This window comes from Lissotriton helveticus, chromosome 11 (assembly GCF_964261635.1).
Source record: "Lissotriton helveticus chromosome 11, aLisHel1.1, whole genome shotgun sequence".
Classification (NCBI taxonomy): Eukaryota; Metazoa; Chordata; class Amphibia; order Caudata; family Salamandridae; genus Lissotriton; species Lissotriton helveticus.
In genome coordinates this window covers 402,044,521-402,070,072 of record NC_136072.1, presented here as the reverse complement: position 1 = coordinate 402,070,072, position 25,552 = coordinate 402,044,521, and the positions used below count along the sequence as shown (strand labels likewise).

The 25,552-nt window shown below is 42.7% G+C and overlaps 1 protein-coding gene across 1 annotated transcript in view; it reads left to right on the top strand.

The window, feature by feature from the left end:
• The window catches only part of CLDN18 (claudin 18), an 82,517-nt gene that overhangs the window by 3,856 nt on the left and 53,109 nt on the right, over positions 1-25,552 (top strand). The window contains 2 exon segments of the mRNA XM_078665846.1: positions 13,433-13,597; positions 25,387-25,525. Of these exon segments, the coding sequence (XP_078521972.1) occupies positions 13,433-13,597; positions 25,387-25,525 (304 nt within the window).

Sequence of the window (25,552 nt, the reverse complement as noted above, 5' to 3'; positions counted from 1 at the left end):
TAATTTTGTGCATTTCTCGTAACAATCATAATGATAAATTAGCAAAATTACATGTAATTATGCTAGAGTAGCAGACATTTTGCCTGGGTCCAGATAAGAGTTGTGTGGAGGACACTTTACAGTTCAGAACAAAGTTTTAAATCTGAATCCCATCAACAGATAATCCTCACCTCCGTTTAGGCTATTCTATTTAATTATATGCAGGCATGTTATGACATTTTTCAAAATGGCTGCTGCATCTTCCAAAGATGGTCATCTGACACTCTTGGGAAATATTTACTAGTATCTAGCATAACCTTTCGCCTGTCCCTGTCACTGGAATACTACACTGAAATTCGTTTTTGTCAAGTTATTTAAATTTCAACAACCTCTTTATCTAGAGTATTCGATTGAACAAACTCTGTGGTGTCTTTTGGCACATTTTAGTTCCTCACAGAGGAGTCTTACGAACACTCCCATATTCAATGTCACAAGTCCGATGTCACCAATTATTTGCACCATTGTCACCCTTGCCCCAATCCAAGTCACAGAAAAATGTGTGCACCAGCACAAAAATGAGAAACTGGAGTGGAAACCATCACAAAGCTTTTGCAGCACACTTTTTGATTGATTAATAATTTTGCAAATGATTGAGATTTTTGTTACATTTAAGTGCGCAAACACATCTTTTCAGTACGAGAAGTGGCAAAATCAATAGGTCTGACGTTGGTCGCCAGACCATTGGCTTTGTCAACACTTGTAGGTTTTTTTGTCTTCATTTTTGCAAAACTTTATTGTTGAAGAATTTTCTGGACCCTCGCCAATCTAAAAGAAAAACTATTGACTAAAAGCAAAAATACTTTTGGGGTATCAAAAAGCATACTTTGCCATAGAAGTGTCTGGCACTAAAGGAAGTCTCTGGCACTGAAGGGAACTACTTTGTGTGTGAATGGGCTCCTTGTAAAAAAAGCAGAATATTGCAACTCACAGTGAGATTAGCCAATGACTATAGTGGGTTGATCCATTGCCAATACTTTATGCATTACTTTGGGGGGATGCGAATAATATAATAGGAGACCATTGAATGAAGAGGGCTGAGTGAAAGTTCCTTATAGTAAGTGTAATATACATATCATTTAAGAAAAATCAAAAAGCCTTGGCTAACACCAAACCTAAAAATTGAGAGCGAACTGATCTTGGGTTGCTTTTGTTTCTTTATGTAATGAAAATGGAACAAACTAGTTTTGTCTCAACAAAGTCTTGTTTTATATTTTAAAAGTAACGAAATGCATTACCTGCACTTCTTATTATAAACACATTTTGAAAGCACATACTATTTTTGCCATGTTTTGCATTCCACAAGACAAAAACATACAAACGCTCCTTCTCAGGGATGTCTCCCAGGATTTGGAGTGCCCTCCCTCCAGAAATAAGACTTATCTCATCCACTGCATCCTTCAAAAAGGAAGTCAAATCGATCCTCCTGGCTAAATTCACTTGAACATAAAACTTTGGAAATAGTATTTAACTGTTTCTCTTTCCCCTGTATTACATTGTTTTTGTCTTCTCATATCTATGTAAAGCGCTCTGATATCTGTAAGGCTCTTGTTCGCGCTATATAAAACCTTGAAAATAAAATAAATTATTAGAAATATCATGTGCTTCATCCTCAATTACAGACGCTGCAAACGTGTTTTTAAAGCTTTTGTAGTTCAGTCCCACAGCTTCATGCTTGCATTCAGTTTTTGTTTTTATTGTACTTTGCTGCTTGTGCCCCATTGAGAACACATCGAAACACATCAAAGATGTGAGAAGTAGCTCACATTCAAAGACTCATTCTAAGTTGATGGCCAATCCTGATTTGGGTACAAACTCCTGTTGGAGGCCGAATTGGAATTTCAAGTATGACGTTATTTGCGCCCTCAATTGCAGGAGTTCGCTGCATGATTTTCACCAGGTAAATGAAGCAAATTTTGAGGCATATTACAAGGAGGTTGTACAACACGACGCTCCGGTGGCACACCGCCTTGCATCATATTTACAGAGCAACTTTAGCCACTTTGCATGGCTTAATGCTGCTTTGTAAATACTGTACCCTGAAAGGGGCATGCAATGGGTGTTGCTTTTTGATGCTGCCCCAGATTTAGAAGGATCTGTAAATCTAAAGCATCACCAAAAACTAACTCCACTGAAAAGCAGATGTTAAAGTGACGAAATGAGGAGAAATACCTTTATTTCTCCTAGGTTTCGTCTTTCTATGTGTGGCGCAGCACACATAGAAGTAGCCAATCGCCTTTAATGATTGTTTATGTGCAGGAAGGTGTCCCTTCCTGCACATAAACAGTCAATCCTGCAACACAGACACCCTTGCACCATGATGCAAGGGTATCTGTGTTGGCACTAAGCAGCTTTTTTTAGCGCTGATGCAAAGGGTAAACACAGGAGTGCACATATTCTTGTGAATATGAGGCAGCCCTGTTTACTTGAAATAACGCAGCGAGGCGCTGCTAAATTGCCTGCAGCGCCGCGCTGCGCCATTTCTTTGTGACCATTCCCCTTCATGTGTCCACCCCTCGGAGGTGGGTAAACACACATAATTAGCATGTTATACATCAATCCAAGGCCTGAAACTCAGAATGATGCTGCAAAAGGGCATCCCTAGGTATCACTTAAGGCAGTATTGCTATTTGCAGGTGTGCATTTGCTGCTCCAAATTTGTGACTGAGTTATAATGAGGGCCAGAGTGTTCCAAAAAGGGGAAAGGTAGTTCAATCTTGACAATGTAACACCACCAGCCAGGAAACAAACATTCTGCTTTTCAAAGCATGCCCAGAACATTGTCCCGCTCATCTGCCATTTTCTAATCTTCCCATCACTACATGCATCCTATCTCTTGTTGGAGTTTGGAAGCACAATGTTATGAGAGAGAAGGTGGGGAAGGTTAAATATTAGGAATGGGCAACCTCAAGGACTCAGTAGGGGAGGAGGCTTTGCTATAAATGTACTAGATTTAACAAGGTCAAGTAACCTCATAAGAGCCTCAGAAGTTACGTATGGTTACAAAATGGCTGAACTCACAGAAGAATAGCAACAATATCCAGCATGGAGGGTTGGTTGGATTTATTCACAGTACTCTAATTATTCAGTTCAAGAGACTTCCAAAGGGACTTCATTCAGGTGGCAGGCGCAAGGTTAGACTTTTACAATTTTGCAGAAATGCTTGTTTGAAGGGCTTGAGAGAAATTCACAAGGTGAAATATTAGTAGGACAGGAGAGCTAAAACCATGCCTGATTCGAGAGAACACATGATTAAGCCAGACTTGGAAGTAATGAGAGGGAAGCTGAGGACAATGCTGAAAATGCAAAAAATTACGCTAGAACCCATGAACTGGGTTCTAAGGTGTGGCAGAATAAAGGGGGAGTGGGTATGAGGGGAGGTGTCATAAGGAGCACATCTATCAGTCATTTTATAATTTTATTTATTTTTAAACTTTGGCCTAACAAACTGATAACAAGGACAATGCAACAATAGATCTATTCTAGCTTAGTTAATTGGTCATACACCAACAGTATTTTAATACAGCCTTATAGCCCGCCGTAGCGGGCTATACCGGCAATTAAAGGTCCGCTAAATCGTTAAAGACCCGAGCCGAAGGCGAGTGACTTTAACGAGACAGCGGGACTTTAATAGCCGGTATAGCCCTGCTACGAAGGGCTATAAGGCTATTAGAACATTCTGCCACTAGAGGGCAGAATGTTCTAACAAATTAAACAAAGGGTTCTCGAAGCTCGAGGGGATATAAATCCCCTCGAGCTTCGAGAAGCCTTTGAAGAACATTGGAATGTTGCTCTGCGGGCCTTTACCGGCCCGTAGAAGCAGGGAGCACTCCATTGTCTGCAATGGAGCTCCCAACATTCCAATGTTCTAAAATATATTATGGCTTAAGGCAATTGCTGCAGAGATCAATTTGTACCCAGCAACTTTCAGGTTATAACAGCAGCAGGATAGCTCTTTAGTTAATGCACTTGCTGCAAAAATCTACTTGCAGTCTAGTCTCAGGGTTGACTCATCATAAACTATCATAGAGGTATAAAGTGCCTGACACAAAGCGCAATGTGTAACATGCAGGTCACAAATGTGAGTATTTTACGCAGAGAACTCAGTAGAGCAGTACTTCTTCTGCACAGATCCTTGTGTAAGCCGCAAGTCAAAAGTGATGTTCCCTGTAATATTGTTTATTGAGTTGTGAGCGGCTTAGAGATATTGCATGCACATTGCAAGGCATGTGTGTACAACCTTACTGTCTTTTTTCAATCTTTAGTTATTTCTAATGTTGCTGAAAGGGTTCATTTGGCCATTCATAGAGGCTCATAGGTTCTATATAAATTGTTATCAGTGTTATTACTTCTATAGAGAGGTACATCTGACCTTCTTCCTGATGCTCCTCTTAAGCACTTCTGAAGTAAAAAGTTGAGAATCTTTGTTTCCTCAATGGCATTGGCACCAAGGTGTTAGTCTCCAGCTAGACACCAGACTGAGCATCACTCAAACGAAAGTAGTTCTGATGGCCCCTTCGGTAATACATATGTGTTGAGTCCAGCTTGAACTGAAAATAAGAGACCTCTCTCATACTCTGCATGTTGTTACTCTCAAGGCAAAGCAGGAAATGTGCAGGGACTGATGAAATGTCTTCTGGTGTCTGCAAATTATTTTATTCAAATATTGATTAAGATTTGGAACTCATATGAGGTCCACTTAAAAGTACATACAAATTATTACAAAAATAAATTAAACATAACAAAACTCATTCCAAGTTTGGAGTTACAATCAAATTTCACTAGGATAAAGTCAGAACATTTCACTGAAGCTGGCAAAAAGCTTGCTCAATTAAAGCTGACGGATCCAGGTTGGTCCCACTCACTTCCATTGCTGGCTGAGTGAAATACTTTCAGGTGGCACAAATGAACACCCTTCACAAGCATGTGTATCCACATGTATTTTGGTGCCATGTATGTTTCTGACTTGACATGTGCTAGGATAAACAAATACAGCAGTTGAGTACTCCAGCCAGACTCTTTCAGATTAGATGACTGGATGATGGGGTTTCGGATCCCATGTCAAAGACCGATCAAGTCAGGCAAAAGATTTAAGTAACGCTAAAACCCAACTAGAAAATGCTAGGATCATCATATCAAAGCCAAAACAGCCAACTAGAAAATGTTTCAGATCTTGACTTCAGGTTAGACAGCAGGAGTATGGGGCCATTTTACTGCACACTAATGGTTGTGGCAAAATTATGTACCAGCTTAGCATGGTCATGAAGAGGACCCTGGAGACATGTGGGTTGGATCACAGATCACACAGCACAGCACATATTACTTCATCATTAGCGCTATACAGAAGGCCACAGAATTGGGAGTTCTGCTGCAAGACATTATGAAAATTGGACGTTGGACTGAAACCATTAAAGAAATTACGCTATAGAGTTAGCAGTGCCAATCAAAATTCAGACCTCCTTAAAGCGTCACCTCCAGTAACACTCGTTGAAATTCAGGGGACCCTCCATTCTTTTTTTTACTCAAAGGTGTTTTTACAAGAAGAGGGATTTTAACTCTAGTTAGTGTGGGTCCGAGAGGGCTGTCCTCCCACATCTGGTGGTGCCTTCTTTGCAAGAGAGTTTACCTTTTTTTTTTTTTTTTTTTTTTTTTTTTTTTTTTTATTTCAAAATATTCTTTATTGAAAGTAAAAAAAAAAATAATTCCATATACAAAGCGAAAGCAAAACATTCGTAATACTTGTACAGTTCTTGCAAAGTTGCGGCCTGGTGGGGCCACGTGAGAGAAAGAAAGGAAGAGAGAGAGAAAAAAGGAGGGGGGGGTCACTGTTCCAGATATGCGTCGAGAGCTTCCCACATGTTATCTTTAGCGGTATGATTCGCCGTCTTGTGCTTGGCAGTGATGTTGTCAGCCCCCCGGAGGAAGGTTACCCAGTTGAACCAGCGTTTGAAGGTGGCTTTGCTAGTGTCCTTCCAGTTACCCAGGATCGTTTTCACCGCAGCCGTCAGAAGTACATCGACCAGGTCTCGTACTTCTTTGGACTGAAGTTCTGTTGATAGGAAGGCAGTGGCTATCCCCGCTAGTCCTCTTTGTGTCTTACTTCCTGTGACTGTGTCTATGACGTTATAGACCTTGCTCCAGAAAGAGAGTTTAGACCTAGAAATAGAAACAGCGGTCACTTCATGAAAAAGATGCCCACTGGGTGAATTTGCAAGCAAGAAAGCTCTCCGGGTATGGTGAGGAGTCTTCTCCTTTGCTAGGATGAGTCTCAATTCTCCGAATTGCAGTGGCCTTCGTTAACAGTGGACTGCGCATCTGCTGCAGTAAGAGTAGTCATCTGGTGAAGTTGTCATAAGAAAAGCAATGGATGGCAACCAGCTAGAAGCTCCATTATGACTGTGCAATCTCAGTTCTTGCCTCTTGCTCATTTTTGAACAATGAGGATTGACTTTTCTTAACCCCTTGCGTGCCCATGACAGAACCACTCCATCACGAGCCACGGATGCGCTGTGCTGGTGAAGGAGTGGTTCCGTCACGGCGCCGTGACGGAACCACTCCGTCACAAGCACAGCGCGCCCGTGGCTCGTGACAGAGTGGTTCCGTCACGAGCATGGCGGCGCCGCGCGGCTCCCTACCCCCAGCGCCACCAAGGGGTTAAAAGAACCTAACAAGCTCTCACTTATACTGCGCCAGTAGTGTTGAATATTGTTTGTATCGCAGTGTGGCGGAATATGCTGTGGGATTAATGGCAGGTCTGTTCATTATAATGCTTTCAGTGAACTAATCTACAGCCTGGTGTTAAAACATGCAGTGAAAGACACTCCATGATTGGGAAAATGTGGCCTGGATATCTGAGGGCAGGTTTACTAACATTTGACGCAGCTCAGCAAGACAACTTGCTGCACTATGTCAATTGTAGAGAGCAGGAATGGGCCATATTCACTAAGATATGGCACATTCCTGTTCTCTCTCTCTAGCTCTCTCTCTCTCTAGCTCTCTCTGTGCTGGGGCACTGTGTGCAGTCTAGCGCCAATGCTGTCACCCTTGCACTATGGTGCAGGGGTGCATGCTTTACAGGCAAAATTGATTTTGTACAGGAAGGGACACTTTCCTTCACAAAAACAATCCTCAGAGTCATTTTACTCTTTCGATGTGTGCTCCAAAATGCAGCACACGTAGATGGAGGAAATAACGAGGATAAATAAACTTATGTCTCCTCGTTGCATCTCTGTAGGGATAGCGTAGCATTTTTACGCATTCCATGGTTTACTACCCTTAGTAAATCTGAGAATGCGCTAAAATCCATGGGAACACCCACACTCCATCCATGGAACTCCTTCACAATGCAGAGTAACGCAAGGCAGCGATCTGCGCTGCCTTGCATTACTATGGGCTATTCAAAGCAGATTGGTTAAAGGCGCTGTTTTTCGTACAGGGACACTGCAGTGCCATCATCAAGACACTGAGGGCCATATTATCAAGAAAGGGCGATACAATATCGCCGCTTTTATCGGCAGGAAACTGCTGCTAAAGCGGCGATAATGGGCTTGATAATACGCCCTTGTGAATTCCCATAGAAGCCCAGGTTCTGGTGTTAACCTGGGCTTCCATGGGAATTCACAAGGGCGTATTATCAAGGCCATTATCGTCGCTTTAGCGGCAGTTTCCTGCCGATAAAAGCGGCGATAATGTATTGCCTTTCCTGATAATATGGCCTTGAGCTCCGTAGACTGGCATTAGTGTCCAGCAGCAGTACTGTGGCTGCTTAACAGTTGTCAATTTTGACGCCTGATATATGTATCAGGAAAAGTATAGTTTGTGATAAAGTGTTAGAACTTTTTTTTGAAAGTTTTATATAGCGTAAACTGGGTAAAGTTCATTGGAACGCTTTACAAGAGCACCAGTGACATTTCACTTTTTTGTCAGTTTTGTCTTCTAATCTGTGTATAAGAAAGTGTACTATACTGCTGTACCTTTATGCAGTGAAGTGAGTGCAAAAGCCTAGACTTAATGCAACCTCTCTCGGCGCTGTTCAAGAACAGAGGGGGAGGCTTCAGCCATTTTCAGAGCCCGGTTAGGACTGGACGGAACAACGAGGTGCCAGGCTTACCACATAAATCACAGGCCCGTGCTCTGTGCCATACATCATCTAAAGCTAGAAGCAATCTCCAGGAGAAGCCGGTCAGTGGTGATTCATGAAGGCGAATGGCAGCAAGGTGACCTTGGGAAGTTCTGTGTTACTTCCGGAACTGTAGGGGCGGGGTTTAGTCGGTGACAATGTCAGGTGTATGTAAGTAAAGAAAATCTACATGGATAGCCACAAAAACAACAATAGTATTCCCATCGTGTGTGTGCTAGTCCGTCATCGTTGTCTTCGGTAAAGAATGACCATTCGAGGATTAGTAAATAAAAGTATTTATAAAGTTTTTGTGCACGTTTGTAAATGGTAGTCAGTTCATTTTTCAATGGAGTAAATACGTTTCTGAATATTATAAACGGATGAATAATCAGATTTCCAGGGCTGTTAAAATAAGCAAAATTACACTGGAGGATAATGACACCTGTCATTTAAAGAGCTTTGAAACTGCAGAAACGATATAAACACAATTCATCATTGCAAAATAATGGAAGGGGCAGTGTGAATGAAAATGAAGAACGGGGAGAGGGAGAACGATGTATGGATGGGTGGATGAATGGCTGGATGGATGGATGATGGATGGATGAGTGGACGGACAGATGGATGAATGGATGAATGGATGGACAGATGGATAGATGGATGGATGGATGGATGGAAGAACGAACGGACCATGAATACAAGTCAGGGGTAAATAAATAATAAAAGGGGTGCACCAGCAACATAGTGAAACGTGAATCTAAGGAGACTAATTGAGAAAAAAGAGTGAGGAGGATTGGAGGATGAAGATAGGCAGAAAGAGAGAATAAGAGAACCAGGAAAAGATTCACTTCTGATGTCCTCAGAGAAGAGCCTTGTGAATTTTGGTCACAAACGATTTGACTAAATAGTTTGAGACTTCTGCTGTAGATTCACACCGATTCTAAACATTGTATGACACTATATTGAGGGCGATAATATTGACTTACAATAATAGTGCATCCATTACATTGCCAAAGTAGGTATATCATGTTTATTCTTACCACCACATATATTTACCTAGACTTACCTTGTAATGTAGTAGCTAGGTTGATGTAGGGGATGCAATATTTTTGTCAATGGATATAACTGTATTATAGCGCTATGTTGCGTACTCTATTAGAGCATGCCTATTGTTTTCCATGTTCAGTCCTTGGAGCACCTACGACAAAGCTCTGTCCGAGAGGTAAAGTACCAGGCTGATCAAGTCCTCAGCTGATCTTCTGGCCTTGATCGGTCATGCTTCAGTCTGTAGGATGTATCAAGATCTACCATAATCAAATATCTCTGCATGTAACATTGGTTAAGTCCATCGGATCCTTCATAATGACATTTTACTGACTAATTTCAGCTTGTGAAAACCTGCCAGAGGTTCTTCTTCCTCTCATCTGACAAGTAGAAGATGAGACAGTCTTTAAATACAAGGTTATATATTTGCAATTAGCAGTGCACAGTGTTAAATCCTCCTCCTGATATTTAGTTCCTATCCATCTCTAGGCTGGGGTATGTTTACCACTCTTAGGGCCTCCATGGGTGTTGCTGTGGGTGTTCCAACACAACACCAGTGGAATCTGAAGCATTCCCAGATTTACGAGAAATTGCAAACCTGGAAATGCGTCAGAATCTAACATCACCCCAGGCAGGCCCGGACTGGCCGTTGCAGGCACCGGGCAATCCCCCGGTCGGCCGCGAGGGTGGGGGCCGGTTTTGGGCCCCAGGGGGCCGGTTTTGTTACAGGGTCGTTTTTTGCAGCATAGCTGCAAAAACGGCACTGGAACAAAATCGGCAGAAAACCGGCCCTAGCAAAGAGCGCGGTCGCACCCCCCCCAACCCCCCTGGGGGGAGCGGGGCCGGCCGAGCACTTTGCCAGGGCCGGTTTCGGTTCCCAGTCCGGCCCTGACCCCCAGGTGTGGCGTTAGGGAGGCTCAAAGAGGAGAAATGTTTTCATTTCTCCTCATTTTTTCCTTTTCTATGTCTGTATTCTGAAGCACACTTAGAAAGAGGAAATCGCCTGAACTAAGTAATTTTGTGCAGGAAGGTGTTCCAAAATCAATCAATCAGTCAATCAGCCCGGTGACGCAGGCACCCTTGCACCATGGTGCAAGGGTGTCTGCATTGGCGCACGGCAACCCATTGTGCACCAGTGCAGGGGAAAAGGGCAGGAATGCACCGTATCTTATTGATACGGCACATTCCTGCCCTTTTCTTTTGACGTAGGGCAGCGCAGCAAGATTCCTTACGGTGCTGCCCTGCGCCAAAACCTCATGAATGAGGCCCTTAGAGTCTCCACAGTGCCATGCAGGTCAATGTAATGACAGTCCTCATGGTGATGGTGTTATTTATGTGCTGGGCTCTGGTGCAGGCAGTAGTAACATCTTAGCAGTAAATCAAAACAAGACAAGGTGGTTGTCGATCTCACGGCTTGTGAATGTGTCCCAACCACATTTCACAAACCATTTTACGGATCCAGTTCAAATGGTGCAGAGACAGAATATCTAGTACAAAATATTGACTTACACAAATATCAAGTCATTAATATCGTGGATCAGTAATATCGACAGCACGAATATCGTGGTCAAGAATATCGACTTAAGGTAAGTAATATCGATTTTAAAAATATCAAAGTGTTTAATATCGTTTGCAAAAATATAGTTGTTAAAAAGATAGTTTTTTATTATTGTTATTTTAGTATATATTATATTTTTTATATGTATGTGATATGTTTTTTTGTTGTGGGTTTATAGGGAAATAGGGTGGGAAGTCATTTAATTACATGTTAAATTTATAAAAAATGTATTTAAATTTTTCATTTTTATTTTCATAGCGGGTTGTGGGTTTATAGGGGAATACGGTGGGAAGTAATTTAATCATATTCAATTTATACATATTTTTATTATTTGAATGTTGCCTTTTCATTTCTGTAGAGGGTTATAGGTTTATAGGGGAATAGGGTGGGAAGTAATTTAATTATGTTTAATGTATTGATTAATTTGTATTTATTAATATTTGTTTAATTGATATGTTATAGTGTTAAATGTGTAAAGTAATTTATTATTCATTCATTAATAATCGGCTTATAATTAATTTTAATTGATGAATAATTATGGTAATTGTGTAGTTAATTTTAGGTGTGTGTTGTGGTGTTTATAGGTGTAAATGATGGGAATAAATTAGTTTTTAATTTATGAATTAATCATTGGTTGTTAATTAATTTTAATTAATTAATAAGTAATTAATGTTGGTAATTGTGTAATTAATTATATTTGTGTGTGGTATTTTTTTTATAGGTGTAAAGGGAGGGAAGGGTGGAAACTAAATTATGTTTAATTGATAAATTAATAATTGATTGTAATTTTTATCCTTCCGCTATCCAACATTTTCCCTACTGTTTGTTTTGTTAAAGTTTTTAATTACATTTATTTGTTACATTTAGTTAAAATATATATCAAAGTCAATCAATCAATCAATGATTTGTAAAGTGCACTACTTACCCATGAGGGTCTCAAGGCACTGGGGGGTGGGGAATTCCGCTACTGCTCAAACAGCCAGGTCTTGAGGAGTCTTCTGAAGGTCAGCAGGTCAGCAGGTCTGCCGCAGGTGGATGGGGAGGGTGTTCCAGGTCTTGACGCTGAGGTGGGAGAATGATCTGACGCCGGAGGTCGCTCTTCGGATGCAGAGGAATGTGGCGAGGACGAGGTCAGTGGAGCGGAGCTGGCCTGTGGGGGTGTAGAAGCTGAGTCGTCTGTTGAGGTATGCTGGTCCGGTGTTGTGGAGTGCCTTGTGTGCGTGGGTGAGGAGCTTGAAGGTTATCCTCTTGTTGACGGGGAGCCCGTGCATGTCTCTCAGGTGGGGGGTGATGTGGCTGCGGCGGGGCATGTCGAGGATTAGGCGTGCAGAGGTGTTCTGGATGCATTTAAGCCATTTCAGGAGTGTGGCCGAGGCTCCTGCGTAGAGGGCGTTTTGTTAAGAATAAGATGAATATTTAATACATTTAATATATATTATTTTATTTTATATATATTTTTAAATCAATTTTTTTACATCCATATTTTTTACCTCGATATTATTGTACTTACCTGTTAAGGTATGGGAGTCAATATTTTTGAAGTCGATATTTTTTTTCTCCAATATTCAGAACATTGATGTTTGTTACATCGATATTCTATCAGTGAACCAGTTCAAATACCTTTAAGAAAACACACACTCAATATCTTATATACAGAAATACTTGCTTACATCGTAACTCTAACTACCTTAGTCATAATCCCAGCGAGAACAACACAACCGTCTTCATGCTAACACTATACACTGGTTCCTGTGCTGCTGAGGCTGATCATTGACAGTATGTGTTATAAGCAACTAACAAAGGTATCATACCCAAACAGGCTATTCACCTATGTGCCTTCAACAAGTTACCAAAATACACATTTTTTTTAGCAGGCAGTCAAAGCTTCAGATCAACAATAACCATCAGGAATTTCCATCATAAAGTACAAACTACCTGGCCACGCCCAAAATAACAATACCACCCTTCAAAGTCCAAGGCGTCACCACTCCTGCCTTAGCTAATCTCCACATTCCAGATCAGCTTATCATTTAACTTTGTGATATTTTCCAAACACCCCATGGTTACCAATGAATTCTGTTAAACAATCAGCACCATGAGCTCAGTAAGTTCTTGAATTGAAGACAGTCCTCCGCCAGTGGTATCTATCACTACAAAATTTAAATGATAACTCTGTATGTAACAATGTGTATTTATATACCTTGCTAATATTTACCTAAAGTCGCTTCAAAGTACAGAAAAATGCAGATATATTTCTGAATTATCTCAATGTCTGTTATACGTCATCATGTACCAAATTGTGAATCCACCCGCTGACTGGGGGTGTTTCTCTCTAACATAACACGTCTATTTGTAAAGGGTATGTTCACACCTTGAGGATACCCGGTGCTGAATAACGATTATTGTTACACAAATCAACGGTAGTGGTGTCAGAGGGCAAAAAAGCTAAGTGGACACTTTGGGATTTGGACCTGTGACCTTGAGGTCAAACACAAGTCTCTGGAGTGGATGCATTAGTCCACCGCACCACCAAACCCATCCTCTTGCTATGCTTAGAAAAGCACCAGACAAAATTTGCTCATCCCACGATTCTGTCTTTTTTTTGTATCTGCCTCCTTGAAGACAATGTTCTAAGCAGTAAAAACCCCCCTGACTGTGTTCTTCCTCCCTCTCTTTAGCCATGTTCCAGGCTTGCAGAGCCCTCATGATTGTGGGCATTGTCCTGGCTGCCATTGGCCTCCTCATCGCTATCTTCTCCTTGAAATGCATCCGCATTGGCAGCATGGAGGACTCTGCCAAAGCCAAGATCACCCTGACGTCAGGGATCATGTTCATTTTGGCTGGTGAGTACCTGTCTCTGGTGTGTCTTTTTTATTAGGTGTTCATGTATTTCAGTGACATTACAGCGTGTGGCTTAACTTGGTGACAGACTTCTACATCAACGTCAGAGGTCTCAGTGTGTCCCAAATAGTGTAATGGTTACGCATCTATTAGGATCTGTGAATCTTCATTTAGCCTAGGGTTGCTAACATCACAGCACCAGTCCTGGATTAAATATATATAATACAATCTCAGCAAGTTTTTCTTCCTAAGTATGTGACTAAGTATTAGAGAAAGAAAATTCAAAACAAGTAAAGATATAAGAAAAGAAGGAAAGGCAACAGAAGATGGGTCAGATGAAATGATAGCTCAGAGAATTGAGAAGACCAAAAACGTCAGAGAGGTGATGTGCAATCGAATCGATGAGAGGAGGAATAAGGACTTGAAGTGATTGGCAGATGGAAAATTCGAATTTGATACCTGCTACATACTAACATTGTTATCCAATGGGAGGGGTTCTTCTTCAATATATCAGTAGTTCTCGTCGCAGCTGGCTGGTGTACTTATTGCCATGCTCTTCAGGGTTGGGGTGGTGTCTTGAGTTTTCTAACCAGGTCCACTGAAATGAACAGTTATTTGGTGAGACATAGATAAAAAGAAAATTGAAGGGCAGAAACAAACTTATGTACACATAGGTTAGAAACGACTGTGAATCACCGAGGTGAACATTACAACCATGCACGGACGCAGATTTGATAATTTGCACACGTCTTTGTGACTTGTCCACATTGTTTATGGTCTGGAAGTATATTCGTTATTTAAGTTTCATGATAAATGTCTTTCCCAACTGGGCTGTGTGCTATGCTATTATCGACATTTCTATCTACGCGAACATGCTGGTTATCATCATCATCAATAAATCTTTATTCGGCTTAACCAGCCATACAAATGTACAAAAAAGGGCATTCATTGCATCAACAACAGCAGCATTGATTTCCAACCTAGAGCAAATGGCCGTACATTGAAATTCATTCACTGGGTCAAACGTGATGACTTCAAATGCGAACCTACAATAATTAAACAGAGCCTTAAAAGCATCACAAAGGGAAACTATGAGCCATGTCAATTCCAAAGTTAAGGTGCTTTCTAGTGGCCTTTGTGGCAGCTGAACAAACCTCAAAAATGTCCAAGTTGATTAAAATCCATAACCTTAAAAAATGCATATTACTTAAAATTCTATAAAAACAACCTAGTATCAATTCGTAACCCCATTAGGATTTACAAAAACATTTTCACAGCGTATAAACAGTTCTGGACAAACTGTTAAAAATAATTCATAAAATACCAGGGACATGCGACTTTCTGAATACGATAGTTATGGAGAGACAACTTAGGGAATTCTTACTCATAACGTTTCCTACTGATCAAAGATACTTTTATATAATTGGCTACTGCAATACAAATATCTCGGTAGCCAGTAAGTGCAAGAATTTAAAACCATCAACGTAAGTACATGGGCACATTTTTTTTAACAGTATGATTAAAAATGTACTCCTTGCCGTTTTATATAAAGTGCAGGATAAGATAAAGTGCAAAGTGCTTTGGCTTTTCATCATCATCAATCATCAAGTTTGCTTTATTCGAGATAAAAAACTCATAAAAGCATGATTATTAAAACCACCATTTGCTGATACAAATTCATTTCAATTAACAATGACTAGCTAACACATATATATATATAATACAGATAAAAGCAGTTTAATAATATTACACTTTTAAAACAATCTCAGAAATCATGTATTTATGAAAATCATGTAGGCTCTTTCGTTTACATTACACATGAATTCAATACATTTTAAAATTTCTAGAATCATATACGTATTAAAAAGGATCGAATCGATCATGACAAAAAAAGTTTCCTAATGGCCCAAACCCATCCGAGATATTTTGGAACTGCATATGAAATAACAGGTAAAGTGCTAGTGCAAATTAGTCTTAGTGCCACAGCACTGTCCCTTGTGCCTAGGAGCCTGCAAACAGCTTTTAACCAGACTCGTCTCGGGGTGCTATAAGCTATACATACAAAAAGAAGATGGGCAGTGGTCTCTTTGTCAATCTTACAAACTGGGCATATGTTGGAACTACCTGAAGACCACCTTCCTGTTAATGATCTTATCCGAAGGGACCCGCTCTAAGTTGTAAATAGAGCTTTCTATCTCCCGGTTTTGTAATACCATCCCAATATGGCTCTAAATTGGGGACAGCTTTACACTCCAGGAAACGACCCTCCATGGTAGAGGGATCAGCAGTATTCCAATTTCGATACGCAATCATTTCCCAATATTTTTCTTTTAGTGTAACCTTCGATGGGAATGGGATTACCTCGGGGTTCTCCCACAACCCCTTCATACTCATTTCCGCTAGATTTTTAGAAAGATCCTTTAACCAGGTTATCTTGTGAAAATGATCATTTTTAATTACATCCGTAAAACCCTGGGCATAGTGGGCAAGTTCAGGGGTTACCCAATTCCGTCGCCAGTATAATATTGGGTGCAATCTAGCCATATCTACCAAGGCTTTCCTGCCTAGATCATATCGCAGTGGTTTCATTGGTGAGCTCTTGGGTAGATTAACAAGGTTACGCAAAAATTTATTCTCAGCAAGTGTTAATGGTGTCAGATTATCATATCCCCATATCTCAGCACCATAAAGTGCTGAGCTTAGGGCTTTTGCCTCATACACTTGGAGAGCTGGCTGTATTGGCTTGGTCAGAGATTTCTTATGCTCTACGAGTACTGCTCCCGCATTTTGACGGAGTTTCAAGGCCGCCATTTCAACATGTTTCCCCCACTTAATGCCCTTGGCTACATGGATGCCCAAATAGACAAAATCCGACACCATTTCCACTTTTAGCCCATTCATAAAGAAATTCCCTTTGAAACTACTATGTGGGTTGAACGCCATAAGTTTAGTTTTTGCCACATTTATTTCCAGCCCATGATCAGTACAGAAATCCTCAAAAATCTTCAGCGCTCGCTGGAGGCCGCTAGGAGTTTTTGATATGATAAGAGTGTCGTCCGCAAATAATAAAATCGGGGTTTTCATTCCAGCCAGAGTGGGGGCATCTACTGATTCTGACAACATACGTCCAACTGCCCCGTTAATATATAATGAGAAGAGCGTGGGGGCCATGGCACAGCCCTGGCAGACCCCACGCTCTACAGGGAATTCAGGAGTAACTTGCCCATGTCCCCCCCCCATTGAATGTTTGCGTGAATCGACTCGTGTAGCCTCATTACTAGCGTAAGGATATCTGATGGCATACCTAACTTATTCAACACATTCCACAACTTTGCTCGTGGCACCAAATCAAAAGCTGCTCGCAAATCAATAAAAGCGGCATAGATGCTACCTTTCCCTAGTAATACAGTCTTCCAATGCAATAAAGTAAAACGGAAAATCTGATCAGTGGTACTCGTTAATTTGCGGAAGCCGGCCTGAAAAGGGGACAGGATATTTTCTTCTTCTACCCAGTCTAAGATTTTATCTAAAATCATTTTCCCGATCACCTTTTGTACTGTATCAATCAGGCTGATAGGCCTATAATTCCCAGCCTGCGTTTTATCCCCTTTCTTGTATATAGGAATTATTACGGCCCCTTGCCATGACCTTGGTACTGGGGCTCCCAGAGCCACAGCATTAGCCAGCCTCATGATATACCGGTCCCAGTGCATTTTATCGTGGAGGAAGAGATCCGCTGGGACCCCATCTGGTCCCGTGCTTTTCCCCTTGAGACAGCTTTCAATGCCACTTTTACATCACTATTAGTAAAGGGTGGTTCTAAACAGAAGACATTATTTATGCGTTCCCTAGGCCTGTCTTCTTGACTACATGCATATTGTGGGCCAAAGTGATCTACCCAGCTTTTCTGTGTTACATAGTTAACGGGCAGTTCGAGACGACCTCCTTTCCCCCACTTAACAATATTCCAGAAGAGTTTAGAGTCCTTTGAGGTACTGGCTGATTTGAGAGCCTGCCAATGGTGTTCATCCCATAGTTTCTTTGCCAAATAGACAGTTTTCTTATAATTATGTCTAGCTAGTCTTACAGCGTTAGGATCTCTTCTTTGTAGGGCTACACCTAGGGATGATCTTGCCGCTCTACAGGCGTTATTATACCACCCCACTCTTATTGGGTGTGTTTTTTGCCCGCTGACTTTGGTACTTCCTTAATGAAGCGACCCCTTATTGTTTCAAAGAATCTATCGTGGAGGTTGGTAATTTGCCCCAGATCGTCCTCTACCCCCTGGATGCTAGCCATGGCAGTGATGGTTTTGTCCAATTCCTCATTAATATTTTCCAAAACCCTTTCTGGCATCATAAATAGTCCCCACCTTACCCGCCTCATATCATTTGTCGGGACAATCTCAAATAAAGCCTGTTCAACCCTATTCAGCTCCCCTTCCTCTCTCCCCCACAAACTATGGGTAGTGCATAGGGGGTTATGGTCACTCTCTTGCCTTGCTACCACCTTCATGTCGTTCATAAGGTGCCAGATTGACAGGTTACAGATAACATAAGCAATCCTACTTCTTGAGCGACCATTGTCAAAGGTGTTTTCACCTTGTCCGTCACTCGGGGTTCTGCCATTCAATGCTCTGAGCCCTCTCTCACAGCATATCCCATTCATTTGGATTATGTTATCTGTCCATCTATCAATCCGTTTTAACTCTAATTTGGGAATCCCCCACTGCGAATCTTCTTCATCTCCTGCGCGCCAGTCACCAATTGTAAGTGGCTCATAAGTCATGTTTAAATCACCGGCAATGATTATGTTGTTCTCGCTTGGCTGTAACCCAATCAGGAAATCCAGAGCCGCCAAAACCTGGGATTTAGTTACCCCTAACCCTCTAGCATATAGATTGTAGATGTCCAAGACGCCCAAGGGGCCCAATGATAGCCTAATCAGCTGAATATCCCTGTTCTTAGTGGGTAGCTCTATGACGCTATCAAAGAGCTCTTGACGTACCCATACCGTTAACCCCCCTTTCGGCCGACCCTTGGGACCCTTACAGAAAAATTCAAGAAACCCTGGAGAAACTGGGGATCACATGCCCAGGTCTCTTGAAAGAGACAAACGTCAAAACCATTTACAAAAGTAAGCCATTCAGGCGATTGTAGTCTAGAACATAGCCCCGCAATATTCCAGGATATTATCTTCCCTCCCTCCCCACTATGTTCTTGCACTATCCCTTTGGTATCTAAGTTAAATGATTTTTTTGATTTTAATCCATCCATTCTTGAAGGTGCCTTTCCTACTTTTGAAACTGTATTTGGGGGGGAAAAAACACTTCTGTAGTGGTGCAAAACACCTCACCATTTACCGTCTGTTCCCCTATATAGCCCTCGTTACTAGTCTCTTTATCCACCAAAAGTGGATCTTTATCAGTAATCCTCACCTTACCTAGAGGCTTACCCCCAGGGCTACCCACTGCTACCAAGTTAGGGGTATTGGCTCCAACTGAGCTATCGGGATGGACATCGAGAGTGCCATCCTCAACCAGTCAGTCACAATCATTTAGGCCAGAGAGGGCTGCGTATCGATTAGTTGCCTCTAAAGGAAAATAGTCCCCCTGCCCGCCCCATGTTGGTACCGACGGCAGGCTCATCAATGGAGTGCTCCATCCCTGGTGTCCCCTAGGAGTGAGTGGCCTGTCATTTAGCCCCCTTTTCCAGCTGTTATGATGATTTTTTATATGTGACCTATAGAAAAAACCCAGGGGCAACATCTCTATACCTAGGCCGATGGGTCCCCCCAGATATTCTGCATCCCTAAGGATCCTCTCTGCTACAAACCGGCAATTGAAATTAATCACAATGCAGTCGCCATTTTTTGTTTTCAAAGACTTTCCCACCCATGAGACTCGACGGACCATAATAACATTGTGACCAACTCCTTTTCCTTCCCTGGTGTCCTTATGTAACCAGTGGGTCACCTTATTTTTTTGCTGTCTATAGTCCTCTTTATACCCTTCAGCTAAAGGTGGTACGTTGCCAAGAACTATCACCAGATGCGTTGCCTCTGGCGGTAGGTCAATTACAATTGTGATATCCTTGCCCTTGCCCTCTGCTTTTGTTAACAGGGGGGTGGCAGATCTTACAGTCGTATTATTATCCTCTATGATGTTTGGTTTGCTGACGGACCTCTGTTTAATGAAACTCCCTTCTTTAGAACCCTGTATACCAGTGGAGTTTCCTGCTTTTCCAACAGTTGGTGCCAGACATGGGGGTGACAATAAGACTGTATTCGATTTGCTCTGCTGGTTCATAATCTCCCCCTTCTGGAGGCTAGCATAGAGACTTTTCAGTAGGAGTGGGTTCTCTGTGGTTTCCCGTTGGATTTTATCCAGGTTCTGGTTTATGACCTTCATTCTTTCTATCAGTGGGAGCACAAGCGATTTTAACAATTGTTCCACTTGAGCTATGAGACCTGATGGATCACTAGAATATTGCATGGAACATAAGGAGCCTTTTGGGGCACCGCTCAAAATATTTTTGGGTTGGTCAGTTGGTTGAACCGAAGGTATATTGTCAGATGGTTTATCATTTCTAGGGACTGTTTTTACCGGCTTGTTAAAATTTTTTGCAATTTTTGGCTTGCTACCTCTTTGTCTGTCCCCAACCCTCTTCCTTTTTCCTACTTGCTTCTTGGATTTCTCTAATACTTTTGCATTTGCCAGCACAGCCCCCCTTTTTGGGGTTATAACAATTGGAAGGGTTACATCGGTTGATACTGTACTATCTAAGGTGATGAGCGAGGAAGAATCAGTATTGTAACCTCCCTGACCTAAGCTTGGACTTCTCGAGCTAGTCCCACTAGTTCTTATCATGGTGGATTTTTCTGGTGTGATGGCATTTTGGATTTTGCCCAACGATGACCGTTTGGAACATAAGAGATCCAGCGATAGTCGTTTTTCAGCGAGCACAATCTCTCGCTACAGTACCACTGTTGCTCGAGTAATAAAGTTGTCAAGCGTACCTGTTACACTATCGCCTATTTGGATTCGTGAGGCTTTTCTCCCATTACCACACGACAAGGCCATGTTTGATGTTTATATCTTAATTTAGCCCTTTTTTATTTTTAGCTGGTTGTGTCTCCCCAATACGTGTGCTCCACCTAGATGTAAAACCTACATAAAATGAAATAAGTCCCAGTTCCTTAATACAAGTCTTGCCTGGCACGTTAAGGGGGTGGCCCAGCCCAGCCTTCTCCGGCCTGTGACGGCCTAGGACGGCCCCGGCCTTGTCCCGGGCTTAGCCCGGCGTCCCACGACGCGGAGGGAGCCGCGGTGTTTTTAGCGCCTCCGGGCGCGGAAGTGGGCGTGGGTGGGCGGTGAATCCCGCCAAGGATTCTGGGGGTTGTAGTCCCCCCGCTCGGCAGCCGCTTGATGGACTGTTAGCGGCGGCGGGGGGGAACAGCAACCAAAGGCAGCATGCGCTCACAGCGCGGGACTGGCAAGCAGCGTCGTGGCCCTGGAGGCAAAAGGGTTCCCAGATACAGGCAAGAATGTTTTTACAACGTCTCCCGCTCCACCGAGGGAGCCGCGGTGTTTTTAGCGCCTCCGGGCGCGGAAGTGGGCGTGGGTGGGCGGTGAATCCCGCCAAGGATTCTGGGGGTTGTAGTCCCCCCGCTCGGCAGCCGCTTGATGGACTGTTAGCGGCGGCGGGGGGGAACAGCAACCAAAGGCAGCATGCGCTCACAGTGCAGGACTGGCAAGCAGCGTCGTGGTCCTAGAGGCAAAAGGGTTCCCAGATACAGGCAAGAAAGTTTTTACAACTTCTTCCTTTGGCTTTTAATATTATCTCATGGACAAGGCGAGAGATCATTCGACCAACCACTCTGGCGAGGAAACGCCAGCAAAAAATGCACAGAACCTAAACCAAATCTAGTTAAATAAAATCTAATCTGCAGACTAGTGGTGAATGTTGAATAATATTGCAATGGGGCAGGGTACAAGTGCATAGGACCGATCTCATTTTGGTGAGGATAATGCATGTTTCCCCTTGAATGTAATGCCTCTTTGATATTGACCTTGGCTTTCAGTGGGATGCTTTCAGGACTATCATAGAAATGCCCCAATCCTATTTTATAATATTTATTTTTCACGAAAATAAGTCATGGTATTTTTAGGGCATTGGCCAAGTTTTGACAATCTTTTATTATTTCTTGTGAGAAAGTTAGTTCTTCAGATAGCCACATTTTCGCCCATAGCAGTAGAGGGGCACAAGATATGCAATTTTCTATGTACTCTAAACCCAGTTTGTGATGACAGAGGCGGTTAGGGGCACTATTAGGCATCATCATAAGCCTTTTAGTGAATTTATTTTCCACTATTTGTAGCTGGGGGATATTGTGATGCCCCCACACCACTGCGCCATATATTGTAATCGAAAGGCATTTGGCTTTGTAATGGGTGATTATTTCCCTGACAGGCTTATGACCAAATTTGCATGCAAACCGAAATAGCCCATCCACAGCCCTAGTTGTATAGTGGGCTCTTGCTGTCACAAGGGGGTCCCAACATAGCTTATTGTTAAATATGTTCTGCAGGTACATACAATTCTCAACCTTTTCTATTCTCTTATTCTGTACTACGAAAATCTTAGTTTTTGTACTCTTTGGGCCGAGCTGAGCTCGTCATGAGGCACGCTGCTCGTGTGCTCATGACGAGCTGAGCTCGTCATGAGCCGTGGAATGCTTACACGCGGGGATAATTTGCCTGCTGTGCTGAGCTTTCCACACAAACGGGTGTGGCTGTGCCGAGCTCAGCTCGTCATAAGCACACGAGCACTGTGCCTCATGATGAGCTGAGCTCGTCATGAGCACGGGGGCGCTGTGCGCGCCCCCCTGCCCCCCAGCACAGCGGGGGAACTACCCCCAATGCGAAGGGGTTAAGATCAAGTGATGACATAAAATCAATAAAAGTATCAAGAGAGTTCTGAAGGCCATTCGCTGTCATGGCCATTAGCACCTTTTCGTCAGCATAAGATAGCAAGGGGACAGATTTGCTGCCAATTTTGGGGATCTCAAGTTTCCTACTTAATAGGGAAGTCTCCAGACCGTTTGTATATATTAAACACAGAAAAGGGGCTAGGATGCAGCCTTGAGTGCCATTTCTTATGGAGACTGAACTATTAAAATGTAGCCTACGGATGAGCGACACCAGTGCTTGTTACACATCCAAACTTTCTAGCATATCCCATAGTTTCTCCCGGTTAACAGTGCCAAAGGCACTAGACAAATCCATGAAGGCCAGTTTATCGAGCCCTTCCTGGACTTCACAAATTTGTTGATCATTAAGGACAGATTAAGCCATTGCTCTCTCGTGCCTAGCCCCCTCCTGAAAACATATTGCGTATTGGATATCACTCCTGTGGTGGTTGCCCAGGTCTCCAAACAGGAGAGGAGAACTCTACCTAATACCTTAGCTGTGGCATCAAAAGGCAAAATTGGCCTGTAACAAGCTGAGTCATTTCCATTACGCTTTTTAAAAACGGGGACTACTGCTGCCTCCTTCCAGGATGCCGGCATTGGAACAATAATTACAGCCTTAAATACATTTGTCAACAGGGGTGCCCACAGGTTTGGATTATTTGTAAAAAGGTCAAGGGGGACCCCATCAGGAGCTGGTGCTTTCAGACGGGACCCCTGGGCTAGCCCCTCCTCAACCTCAGTTACTGTGATAGATAGACTGAGTTAGGTAGCTGCATCTAAATCCATTATGTATTCCTCTGCCCTTTTGTTTGGGGGGGGTTAAAGATGCCAGTGAAGAGGGCTACCCAAGCGTCTCCCAGGATCAGTGAATCCATCTGCCTAGCTTCTTCAGTAAATAATGGGCGATTTAAATAATTTTCCAAAATGTATTTGTGTCTCTTAGGGCTCCTGCTCTCTCGACATCTTCCCATTCTAGACTTTTCAGTTCTGCTTTTCTACCCTCAATTATTGTTTTATATTTGCGCCTTGATGCTTTAACTAGATCTCTGTAATGGGGAATAACATAAAGCACCCTTTTTTAATCTTTATGGACCCTAGAACTTTCAGAATTAAACCACCAGGCCTCCTGGGGTTCCCCATGCTTAGGACTCCTTGTCAGCCTCATGGCTACATAAGCGCATAGTGACCCAAACATTCCGAACAGCATCCTCTGGAGGAGAGTCAGACTCCAAACACCCCATAATTAAGTGGGAGTTGCCTTTGATAATATCTCCCTCAAATTTGAGGGGACTGATCTTACCCCAATTCAGCCTGACTCCCCTGTTCTGGTGGTAATAGATCGGGCGATCATCGCCCTCCCCCACCTGGGTCTTTAAATTGAGGGAGAAAATAAGGGGGGGTTATGATCACTCAGACAGTGCGGTTCCACCACAAAGTCATGAACAGCTTAAAGAAATTTCTAGGTATTAGCATAAAATCGATGTAACTAGCCCTGCCACAGCCAACATAAGTGGGACACTGCAGTGGGGCTAGGGCTGTCCCTCCGTGTCTTCCAGCCCATACACATGTTGAGACTGTGTTTACAAATTGTACAGTGAAAACCCCATACCTTCATGATGCATAGCTGCTGCAACTTCCCAGAGATTTGTGTGATCTCATAATGTAGGGTCTCGATGGCATTACAATTATTTGGATCAAAGATATTGTGATACCAATTCACCAGGAGTATTTTGGTCTTACTTAAATTATGGATCATAATTAGTTGTTGCCCGGGTGATGAGCTTATACTAATGACTTTTAGCGATCCATATTTTACTGATCTAAAAAACACAATACAACCATTAGCCCTTCCTGCGGCAGAATGTAATGCAGGAACGCAGAAGGAGCGATAGCCATCCAAGGATATATCATCTCTCAACCAGGTTTTCTGGAGGCAAATGAGGTCCAAGCCTCTGATATACCCTAACCACTCCTCATTCCCTATCTTAGAATGGAATCCTGCAATATTCCATGAGATGATTTTAAAGCAGGGGTAGATTTCCCCTGGTTTTCTGAACCCTAACTCTATTAGGGGGGGTAGGGTATGGGACATACTAAAGACACAAGCCCTGTGTCTACAGTTTCCACCAAATCAGTATTACTGCCTAGATTGTTACCTGCCTGTGCCACGCCCCCCTCCTCGGCTACCTCTTAAGAAAAAGCTGGCAGTCAATCAGCAAGGCCTGATAAGGTTTCAAAGTGATTGTGATGGGTGAACAACAATTGCTGTGGACAATCGTAAGTTCTTATGCCTAGGGTAGGGGGCCTTTGGCTCTGGATATTGCCCCTGTTAGGTGGGTAGACAAAGCTTAATGGGTGGACCCTTATGGGGTAATTCTCCCCTGCTGGGTCATAAAGGCGCTTCAAAAGGAAATGCACATCCCCAGGGTCCCTAAAATTAAAAAGCACACAATTGTCCTTAGCTGATTTTGTTGTGCGACCCACCCAGCCCACTCGCCTAGCCATGGTGATATTCTCTATCAGATTTACCTGGGGCCATGCTCTTCAGGGTTGGGGTGGTATCTTAAGTTTTTTAGCCAGGTCCACAGAAATGGAAATTTCTTTGGTGAGGCATAGATAAAAAGAATGTGTTAAAGTGCAGGAACAAACTTATGTTCACATGGGTTAGAAATGTCTGTGAATCACCCATGTGAACATTACAACCATGCACGGATGTAGATTTGATAATTCGCATACGTCTTTGTGACTTGTCCACATTGTTTATGGTCTGGAAGTATATTAGTTATTCAAGTTTCATGATAAATGTCTTTTCCAACAGGGCTGTGTGCTATTATCGGCATTTCTATCTTCGCGAATATGCTGGTCACTAACTTCTGGATGTCCACAGCAAACATGTACAGCGGTGGAGCGATCAGTGGCATGGGCGGCATGGGTGGAATGCAAACTCTTCAGACAAGGTAACCTCACGCAACTACATGAAAATA